Source organism: Triticum urartu, chromosome 1 (genome assembly GCF_003073215.2).
Source record: "Triticum urartu cultivar G1812 chromosome 1, Tu2.1, whole genome shotgun sequence".
NCBI lineage: Eukaryota > Viridiplantae > Streptophyta > Magnoliopsida > Poales > Poaceae > Triticum > Triticum urartu.
Genome location: NC_053022.1, coordinates 499,208,216 through 499,218,987, shown reverse-complemented (window position 1 = coordinate 499,218,987; position 10,772 = coordinate 499,208,216). Strand labels below are relative to the sequence as shown.

At 50.2% G+C, this 10,772-nt stretch overlaps 1 protein-coding gene and 1 pseudogene across 1 annotated transcript; both read left to right on the top strand.

Annotated features, from left to right (window-relative positions):
• Positions 1-741: 741 nt before the first annotated feature.
• LOC125536647 lies at positions 742-1,988 on the top strand (annotated as a pseudogene).
• Positions 1,989-7,041: 5,053 nt separating this feature from the next.
• Positions 7,042-9,306, top strand: LOC125536637 (leucine-rich repeat protein 1-like). Its single transcript, XM_048699893.1, has 5 exons — positions 7,042-7,407; positions 8,302-8,373; positions 8,456-8,527; positions 8,613-8,684; positions 8,992-9,306. Exons 1-5 carry the CDS (start codon positions 7,175-7,177, stop codon positions 9,026-9,028), a joined length of 486 nt encoding a protein of 161 aa, XP_048555850.1. The 5' UTR covers positions 7,042-7,174; the 3' UTR covers positions 9,029-9,306.
• Positions 9,307-10,772: the final 1,466 nt, after the last annotated feature.

Here is a 10,772-nt window from a genome sequence, read left to right as displayed (position 1 = left end):
TCCTATGGTGAGTTGCTACGGGCCGTCCGATAAAAGGCAGATCTAACAGTTACTGAGGCGGCAGATGACGCTAGAAAATCATTCGGTTGAGCGGAAGCATTTCCGTAAAAAAAATCAGCGAGGGCAATATTTTTAACATAAGAAAGCACTGGTCGTGAGTGACTGAAAAAATATTGGCGATGTTTATTTTATTGCACTCCCAACGCATCATATCTTGAAATGATATCTTTAGCAAAAAATTAGTGTATAGGTATAACTCTACCAATGCGTGCATCATATCTTAAGATTATATCTTAAGCATTAAATGAGCGTATTCATATAGCTCTACCAATGCATGCATAACTCTATCAATGCATGCATCATATCAAGATTATATCTTCTGCATTAGATGAGTGTGTAGATACAACTCTATCAATGCATGCATCATACCTTATAGATACAACTATACCGATGAACTATATCTCAAATATTGCTAAAAAGAACTATATCTCAAATACACTACAATGTTAATATGCTAGTATAATCTGTATTAAATGAAGCCTAGTGTACATGTAACACTAAGATATAGTGCATTGATAAAGTTATTATATATAATCTATATTAAATGTAGTAGTCTTAGGGCGGTGCCACTGATTTCCAAGAACAACTGTGGCTGGTGGCACGTACTCCGCCTCCTCTTTAAAACCCCTCACACAAACCGACTCCCGTTCATCGAAGCAAAACATCACAGACAATCCGCCATCGTGCTAGCCCGCTCCCCTCACATCACATCAACACTTGCCCTGCCTTGCACCTATGGCACCCACGGCGGCCGAATCACGTCTGCTCCTGGTTGTGATCATCCTTGCGACCTTCGCGTCGACCCTTCTGCTGACGCCAGTGGCGGCGAACCAGGACGTGGACCCTTGAAGAACTGGGACCTGAACCTGGTGGACGCCTGCACCTGGTCCCACATCACCTGCGACCGCAATAACAACCGCGTCACCCGCATGTAAGTGCACTTGGATACCTCCATTCCCATACGCGCGACTCTGATTTAGTCCCTGTGTGTGCCTCCGGCACTCATCTACTCCCTCCGTTTCTAAATATAAGTTTTTGTAGAGATTATACAATAGACTACATACGAAGCAAAATGAGTGAATCTATACTCTAAAATGCATCTGTATACATCTGTACGTGGTTTACAGTGAAATCTCTACAAGGACTTATATTTAGGAACGGAGGAAGTAATTACTAGGGTAAACATTTCTTTGTTTTAACAGAGATCTTAACAAAATGAACCTGTCCGGACCTCTGGCGCCGGAGCTCGGCAAACTTGACCGGCTACAATATTTGTGAGCCTCTAACCCAGTTTATCTCTGCCTGTGACAACTTACTAGTGATTCTGTTAACGCACGCTTCCGGAAAGGGTTGTATTGACCGACTCTTCTGGCATCTGATCAACAGGGAAATCGATCACAACCGTTTGACAGGGCCAATCCCAAGGGAGCTGGCTGGGCTGTCCAGCCTGAAACACGCGTAAGTGGAGAGCTCAGCTTTCATGTATTCTTCTCTGCATTCCAATTGTCATCCGCGCACTTCGTGTCATGTCCAACCTGCGTTTCGCTTGCAGGGATTTCTCGAACAACAACCTCTGCGGGCCGATTCCGACCACTGGAGCGTTTCGGCGCATACCTCGGAGTAGGTACGTACGGTACTAGCACATCCGCCTTCAGTATGCAACGACCTGTTCTGATAATCAAGTTGATGCTGTACAAGTGTACATGTATTGCTTCCACCACTGCTCGGGAGCGCTGACCATGCATTCATCTCCATTCTCCATTGTTGATATGGTGCAGCTTTGCCAACAACCCGCGTCTGGGCAGGAAGTGCTAGATGGCGCCGGTGGCCGGCGTTAAATAAACTGGTGGTGGCATGCAGTTGTAGCTGGCGAAGTGGCGGCGGCGGTTCATGTTGATAGTAGCTGTGTGTGCGTGTGTATGTGTGTGTGCCAGACCAGACAGGTTGATTAGTTTCTGCTTTGTACAAGCCGAGATAGATGTGGTCGTTGCCGTGAGATCGATTACATCCCGTATTAAAATCGCTAACTGATCCTCCATCCTATTTATATTTTCTTTCTCCGGAGGGTGGCGAAGACTCGCACGGATCTTGCCGATGAGTACCGTCTGAAGCTGGAGCTCCTGGAAACCAAGGTTGAAGGCAGGACCGTCACCCTTAAGGCAAAGCTGAACGAAGCGGAGCAGCACGAGAGTGCCGCCAAGGCAGCTAAGGCTTTGGCCCAGGCTGACTTGGCCTCCACACGCGCCGACTTGCTCTCACTCCAGCGGCAGATCGATGGTGCCGCGTCCCTCGCGAAGAAGAATGCGGATGAGGCATGCTGTCGACGGACGCTACAGCGCGAGCATGCTTCTATGCTCCAGGGCTCTCAAGGTGAGGGCCAACCGAGTCTTGAGCATCATCTGCGAGGAGAGCGTCCCCCACCTGCACGAGAAAGATTATGTCGGCTACCTCCGCTTCTTCACCGAGGTCCTGAGGTCGCAGACGTCCTTCTGAGGCAAGCTCTTCGGGGCTCGCGAGGTTTTTAGGTCTTCCGAGGGTCTTGCTGGCTCGCCCAAGAGAGCCTCGCGAGGAACGAATGTCGTACTACGGCTGGGTATGCGCAGTGATCCTACGGTGATTGCATCCTTGGCCTGGGGGGCCTTGCCGTCGGCCAACCTGAGCGTGCTTCGTGTGCCATACCACGCCTAGCCCCCCTCGCGAGGCGCTCGCGGGGGATCAGGTGCGAGCCCCTCAGAAAACATGCAACCAGAAGGCGAGAAACCGACACAATCAAGAAAAAATCCCGCGGTTTTGATAACACAAAGAGAACTTCAAATCTCAATCCAAAAGGCGGTGAATCAGGTTACAGAAAATGGGGCGAAAGCAAACAACCACGTCCGACACCTAGCTAGTCTTCTTGTCTTCTCACCAGCGCAGAGCTAAATGCTTTCACTGGGTGTGAGCATAGTCATTGGGGGACAGTGTCGACGGCCAGTGCGGAGCATGGTGCTTCCACTTGAACGTGGGTGGGAGCCACCGTGAGGTCCGAGGGCGGCACTCAGGAGACTCCGGGGCGTGTATAACTCTATTCATTATTACGTGAGAGTGTCACGAGCGGAGACCTTCACAGGCGCGAGCCTTGCTTCATATCGTCAGACGAGGGCCCCGCCCTGCGCCTCCCCCGACCACCATTGGGGCGTCAGGAAACTAGGACGAGACCAAGGGGCAAGGGGGACGCTGGCGGTACCCTCGGCGACCACGGGCCCTCTGCCGGGGGGAAGGGCTCGCCAGCGCCTTCCCAGGAAGAGGACCTACATCCGTGCAGCGCCTTGCTCCATGCGGCGTGGGGGAGGCCCTGGCTCCGGGCCCCTCCCGCGCAGCCCCCAGTGCGCCTCTCCCGACTGGAGTGGAGCCGTCACCCGGGGGTCTCTGGCCGCTGCTATGGCCTGGTTCACCTGCGGTCCATGGTTAGCATAAGCATGCTCCTGAGATACTGGCTGTACCCAATGGTTATTGTCGTTGAAGGGGTCGGCGAAGCTTCCTGGCGCCTCGTGGAAAGCCTCAGCCTCTTGCGTCCCTTCTGTCCAGCCTGGCTCGGGGAACGAGCCGAGGCCTTCCCCTGACGTGTACTCCAGGTCCATCATGTGAGGCACGTAGGCGTCTGGGGTTGCTGTGCTAGGGCCATCGCCTGGGTGCCCCGCGCCATGGGCCACCGGGCACGGCGCCTGGCACTGTTGTCCATGGGGTGACATCCCGCCGCGGCCCCGCAGGAGACCGCCAGAGCTTGCCTCGCCTGGAGGCGGTGCTGTTGTGGTAGGACGAGCGGCGTCGCGGGCCATGTTGATGCTGTCGGGTCCCCCAGGCGCTCCGGGGGGCGCGCGGGCACGCCGGGGTCCGGCGCGCGCCCCTGCCACAACCTGCAGTGTGGGCAGGGTGCAGAAGGGTGCCGCTCCCCTGCATACGGCGTCAAGCAGCTCGGCGACCCGCTCCAGCAGGGCGTCGCGACCGCCCTTCGCCAACCTGCAGCGCAGCAACTCTCGCACCACGATGAGCGCAACCCGCATGTTCGCCTGCTCCCGACGAGTGTGTCGTGCTGTCGCCGCGGCGTAGCCCGAAGATCATGTGGTGGCGCGCGTATGCCCTGGTGCGAGGGCGGATGGCGCCGACCTGCACCGCCCTGTCCGGCAGTGTTGGGCGGCGCACGGGACGCCTGGAGCGCGGAGTGAAGGTCTTCTTGGGCGGACGGCGCTGCCCGGATGGGCCAAGAAGCCCAGTGCTTGGCATGAGCCCTCGGATCGTCGGCCATCGGAGCTATGGGGCGATGGCGGACCGACTGGAAGAAGAGAAGCTCCAACACACCCCTACACGGCGCACTAAATGTCGGATTCGGGGTTCCACAGACCATTGAGAGGTTCGAACACTGGGGTGCGTGCGAAGAACTCGTCCTCCCCATTCTGCCCACGCATCGATTCCATGGCCTAGCTCGACGAACTAAATGGACAAGAGACATGGAAGTTTACCTAGGTTCGGGCCACCTTGCGGTGTAAAACCCTACTCCTGCTTTGTGGTGGATTGGCCTCGAGGGGCTGAGGATGGACTAGTACAAAGGTGGAACAGCCTCAGGAGGAGTGGTGTTCTTGTGCTTGATGAGCTGATGGGTGTGAGGATGATCTGAATAATCCGTCCTCTTCTATGGTGATGGTTAGGTCCTATTCATAGTGGCCTTGGTCCTCTTCTCAAATGTAAGGCGGGAAGGGAACCCACAATGGTCAAATTCGAAGGGGGGCAACTAGTACAAGTTATCCTGACAAATGTAGTCTTCGCCTGCAAAAGCTCCTGGTCGTGACACCACGGTGGGCTACGCGATGACCTCCGTCCTGTCGTCCTGGTGGTCTTGGTCTTGTTACACCGAAATGGAAACCTTTGCTTGATTCCTCGGGACTCCGCGCCTGCGCTTGCCTCCTTAGCACAAAAGAGGAAACTGGTACACTGGACCCGCTGACGCCCGTCTGGCCTTGGTCGTCATGGTTCACGTCATATGAATCTCGCGAGGTGCACCTTGCATTGATATCTCCGTTCTTCGGGAGCCAGCCTAGCGAGGCTGCCTCAGGGAGGTTTTGGTATCGTCCGCCTCGCGATGCTTGACCCCTCGCGAGGGTCTTGGGTTGTTGTTGTTGAAGCTGGGCCGTACCAGGCCGTTAATTGAGCCATGTCATGGGCCGCACGCATGCAAGTCTCGATACCCCCGTTTCCAGGACGCCAAGAAGAATAGTATGTCATCGGCTCGTCTCCGCTAACCTGGGGCCCTTGGGGTATTTATAGGAAGCGAGAAGCCGAGGAAATTCTGGGGCCCTTGAAAAATTCATTAATTAGCTTAGGAATTGGGGTCTTGGGCTCATAGGAATTTGGGGCAATCAATTGCTGAAGACTGAAGAAGACGATGGCGGCTGGGAGACGAACGAGCCGGCTGCGTTTTCTCGGAGAGAACTAAGGAAAGGGGATTTTGGATTGCGTTTGTGCCGGACTTTGCTTCCTCTCTCTTCATGGGCTGGGCCTGCTTCCTTGGTGTACTAGATTTTTTTAGTAATATATATATATATATATATATATATATATATATATATATATATATATATATATATATATATATATATATACACACTGCTATTCACAGGCTATGGACCCTTGTTTGGGCTGGGCCCTAGACCGTCGCACTCGTCGCCATGGCCCAGGGCCGTCCCTGATCGACACCATGTATAGAGTCATTGCATGAACAACTCAGGGAGACCAGTCATAGGTCCATACCGTCAATAGAAAAGGTGACCAGCTATGCATAGTGACATGCCATATAACTTTAGCCCACAATTTCCATCATAAAATCTGGCCAATATATGATACACTGTATAAATTTATACAAACACCTCACAAAGGGCCCGGCAATATTGGAACTACCTGTTCCAGAACATCAGAGACAACTTGACCAGCTATGGCTAACGACATGTCATTTATTTAACCCACAAATTCTAACAGGCAACCCGGACAAGTCTTCTATGTAAAGAGTTATATGAACGCCTTGGGGGAAACATGGCATTGTGGGAATTGCAGGCTCGAAAATATCAAAGAGATAAGGTTACCTACTGTGTATGGTAATATCGCCTATAGCTTTAAGAGAAGTGCATGGATGAACCGTAGGCAAATTAATCCACTTTAGAGAACTTATTTCTAAATACCAAAAAGTTTTGAAAAAAGTCCCACATGTACATCTTCACATTTTATGTGCACGCAGAAAGTTTCGTGGAAAAATAACTTTTTCTGGCCTGTGCAAAAAAGAAAAAAAAAGTGTCATGGAACGCTACTTAAAAGCAATGGATTTTTTTGCAGAGGCAAAAAAAAGATTTCCTCATGAAACTTTGTGCCATGCACACATATTGCGAGGATGTATGCATGATTTTTTCAATTTTTTTTGACATTTTGAAACGTGCTTAAAATGCATTTTTCTGAAAAGTGGGTTCATATGCCCATGCGTGCAGGACGTGCCCTCTCGTAGCTTCAACCCACATTTACCAACATGGAACCGCAATGTTTGACATAGATAGAGTTGCATAAAAATATCAATAAAGGCAATACGTTTATTATATAAAAACTGATTGTGAGTGAATGAAAAAATATTTGACGATATTTCTTTTATTAGTCCCAACGCATCATATCTTATGTCCATAAGATGATATCTTTAGCATTATATGAGTGTATAGGTCTAACTCTATCAATGCATGCATCGCATCATAAGATTATATCTTTGGCATTACAATGAGCGTATCGTATCATAAGATTATATATTAATGCATGCATTGTATCATAAGATTATATCTTTGGCATTAAAATGAGCGCACATGAGATGAGCGTATAGATATAACTCTTTCGATGCATGCATCATATCTTAAGGTCGTCGTATTTTTTAGCATTAGTAACCGGTGGCACGTATCCCCCCGTTCCAGTGCACACCACCATCCTCGCCCCATGCGCCACCTATTTAAAATCCCTCACACGAATCCGTTCCATAAAAACCACATACAATCTACCACCGTGATCGCCCACTTCCCTCACATCACGACCCAACTAGCCTTGCCTTGCACCTATGGCGCCCATGGCGACCAGATCACTACTGCCCCTATCGGTCATCGTCCTTGCGACGGTCGCATCGACCCTTCTACTGGCGCCGGTGGCGGCGAAGGACATTGACGCGCTCTTGGCCCTGAAGAGCGGCTTACATGACCCCAACGGTGCATTGAAGAGCTGGGACCCGCAATTGGTGGACCCTTGCACCTGGTTCTACATCACTTGCAACGACAACAAACGCGTCACCCACATGTGAGTAGACTTGGATACCTCCATTCCCATACGCGAAATTTTTATTCCGTCCCTGTGCGTGCCTCCGGTACCCCATGTATTTCAAAACAATTGGTGTTCGAGATTGTCCTAAGTCAAACTTCATTAAGTTTGACCAAGTCTATATAGAAGTATATCAACACCTATAAAACAAAATTTGTTGCATTAGATTCATGAAGAAATATATTTTCATATATATATTTGATATAGTAGATTTTTGCGGATTTTTCTATAGGCTTAGTTAAACTTTGTAAAGTTTGACTTAGAAAGATTCTAAAATCCAATTATTTTGGAATGGAGGAAAGTGCTTTGTATATCCATCACCACCCTTGTTCGAACTATTGGCATTGCCGGTGTGGAACTGGATCAGCAAGTCGACTACGATTGTTGATCTTGCTGATCTAATGTGCCGTGTTTGGTTTATGCGATTTTATTTAATTAATCTTTTGGTTTGATGCACAATTTTTGCTACTCATTTTTTTAGAAGGTTTTTGGTCTTCGGAGTGGAGCAGATGCCCTTTTCCTCTTTTATTTATTTTTTGAAGAGGAGCAAATCCATGGAGTAAAACTCGTGGGTTTTTGGTACTGCTCGGTCATTTGAATTTATTTATTTTTAGATAGAAGATTCTGAACATAGTTAAGTGTGTAGTTTTTTTTACACAAAAAAAAGATGAATTTGGGCGAATCTGCTAGGCCTAGTCCAAAACTCGTGGACCTGAAGACGATGAATCTGGCCCAGTCAAGGCCTCCTCATGTTGAGTGACTGCTTGGAACACTGTCCTTTTTTTTTCTGAGGGATGGAACACTGTCCTTTTTGTATTTCTGGACGCATCTAATTTTTACTGGAGTAGTAATGATATTAATTTGTTTTAACAGAGTCATTGCCCGCCTGAACCTGTCCGGACCGCTGGCGCCGGAGCTTGGCCAACTGGACCGCCTAGAATATTTGTGAGCCTCTTCAACCCAGTTTATTTCTGCCTGTGACAATTTACCAATGACACTGTTAACTCTCTTGGCATCCGATCAACAGGGCTGTTTATGACAACCACTTCACCGGCCCGATCCCAAAGGAACTGGTTGGGCTGTCCAAGCTGACAAATGCGTGAGTGGAGCTCAGTATCATGCATTCTTGGCATTCCAATTGTTCTCCGCGCACTTCGCTTCATCCACCGTCGTTTCACTTGCAGGGATTTCTCAAACAACAACTTCTGCGGCCCGATTCCAACCGCTGGACCGTTTAAGCACATACCTCGTCGTAGGTATGTACTCCCTCCGTTTCAAAATACTTGTCTTTTTAGGCATTTCAACAAGTAACTACATACGGAGCAAAATGAGTGAATCTACACTCTAAAATATGTCTACATACATCCGTATGTAGTAGTCATTTGAAATTTCTAGAAAGACAAATATTTAGGAACGGAGGGAATAGTAAGCATGTAGCGCATCCGCTTTCAGTATACTTCCGATAATCAAGTTGTTTGTTGCTATATAGGAGTACATGTATTTCTTCCACCACTGCTTGTAAGCGCTGACCATGCATGCATCTCCATTGTTGATTTGGTGCAGCTTTGCCCACAACCCGCGTCTGGGCAAGAAGTGCTAGATGGCGCTGGTCGCCTGAGTGAAATAAACTGGTGGTAGCATGCAGCTGGCAAAGCGGGCGGCGTCGGTTCATGGAGTAGCTGGATTCGTCAGCGAGGTTAAGCTGTGTGTGCGCGTGCCAGAGTAGACATGTTGATTAGTTTCTGTTCTCTACAAGCTGTGATCGATGTGGCTGTTGCTGTTTGTGTTCCCCTAATAAAATCGCCAACTGATGCTCGAGCCTATATAAGTACTATATGTAGAGAATGATTTGGTGCATTGGTAAATGATTGATCGTGCACTAGGCACATATATATAGGTACAAGGGGTGTGACCGTGTCTTCTCCCAAGATATAAGTAAATACAGAGGGAGAGAGACACTACATGTACGGCATACAAAACCCACACCTACGTACATGTACACATGTTCAACACCCCCCCCCCCTCCCCACAGTCGAAGCGTCGCCGGTGACGCAGAGACTGGACCGAAAGCCCTCAAACGTCGAGGTGGGTAGTCCCTTCGTCATGACATCGGTGAACTGCTGATCGGTGGGCACATGGAGAACTCGAACACGACCAAGTGCGACGTGCTCCCTGACGAAGTGAATGTCGAGCTCAATATGCTTCGTCCGTCGGTGATGGACAAGGTTGGCAGCGAGATACACCGCGGAGACGTTGTCGCAGTAAACAAGCGTCGCCTTGGTAACCTCGCATAGCAACTCCTGAAGTAGTTGTCGTAGCCAAGAGCACTCCGCAACGGCGTTGGCCACGGCCCTATACTCGGCCTCGGCACTCGACCGTGAGACCATGGGTTGTTGTTTAGATGATCACGAAATCAGAGAGGGCCCAAGGTAGACGTAGTAGCCGAAAGTGGAGCGTCGAGTGTCGGGACACCCAGCCTAGTCGGCGTCGGAGTAGGCGACAAAGCTGGTGTCAGGTGATGCCGTCAGGGTGAGACCCATAGCTGTGGTGCCACGTATGTACCGAAGGATACGTTTCACCAGAGCCCAATGAGTATCACGAGGAGCATGCATGTGAAGGCACACCTGCTGGACATCATACTGAATGTCCGGGCGCGTCAGTGTGAGGTATTGAAGCGCATTGACGATGGAGCGGTAGAAGGGAGCGTCGGACACCGGAGATCCCTCGACGGCGGACACCTTAGCCTTCGTGTTGATAGGCGTAGGAGCAGGCTTGCAGTTAAGCATGCCCGCTCGCTCCAGAAGCTCCTAGGCGTACTTCTGCTGATGCAAGAAGAAGCCAGTAGCCCGGCGCACAACCTCGATGCCTAGGAAGTAGTGGAGAGCCCCCAAATCTTTGAGGGTGAACTCAGTGCCGAGGCGAGCTGTGATCTGCTGAAGGAGCGCTGGCGAGGAGGCAGTCAGGATGATGTCGTCAATGTACAGGAGGAGGTACGTGGTGGCGGAACCCTGGTGATAAACAAACAGGGAGGCATCGGACCGTGTGGACCGGAACCCCTATTGCTGAAGGAAGGCCGCGATCCGCTGGTACCAGGCCCGAGGCGCCTGCTTCAACCCATAGAGAGAACGAGAGAGCAAGCACACGTGGTCCGAATAGTCGGTGTTGACAAAACCAGTAGGTTGCTGACAAAACACCTACTCGTCGAGATGACCATGCAAAAAAGCATTAGACACATCGAGCTGGTGAACTGGCCAGGCGCGAGAAACAGCAAGCTGGAGGACAACGCGAATTGTGCCCGGTTTGACAACCGGGGCGAAGGTGTCGGTGAAGTCCACGCCGGCACG

What these genes read in the sequence shown, in the direction of transcription:
- LOC125536637 (XM_048699893.1), top strand. Translation starts at nt 7,175, where the DNA reads ATGGCGCCCATGGCGACCAGATCACTACTGCCCCTATCGGTCATCGTC. An exon ending in CTGGACCGCCTAGAATATTT is followed by an intron (nt 8,374 to 8,455) that starts GTGAGCCTCTTC and finishes TCCGATCAACAG; the next exon opens with GGCTGTTTATGACAACCACT. An exon ending in CTGTCCAAGCTGACAAATGC is followed by an intron (nt 8,528 to 8,612) that starts GTGAGTGGAGCT and finishes TTTCACTTGCAG; the next exon opens with GGATTTCTCAAACAACAACT.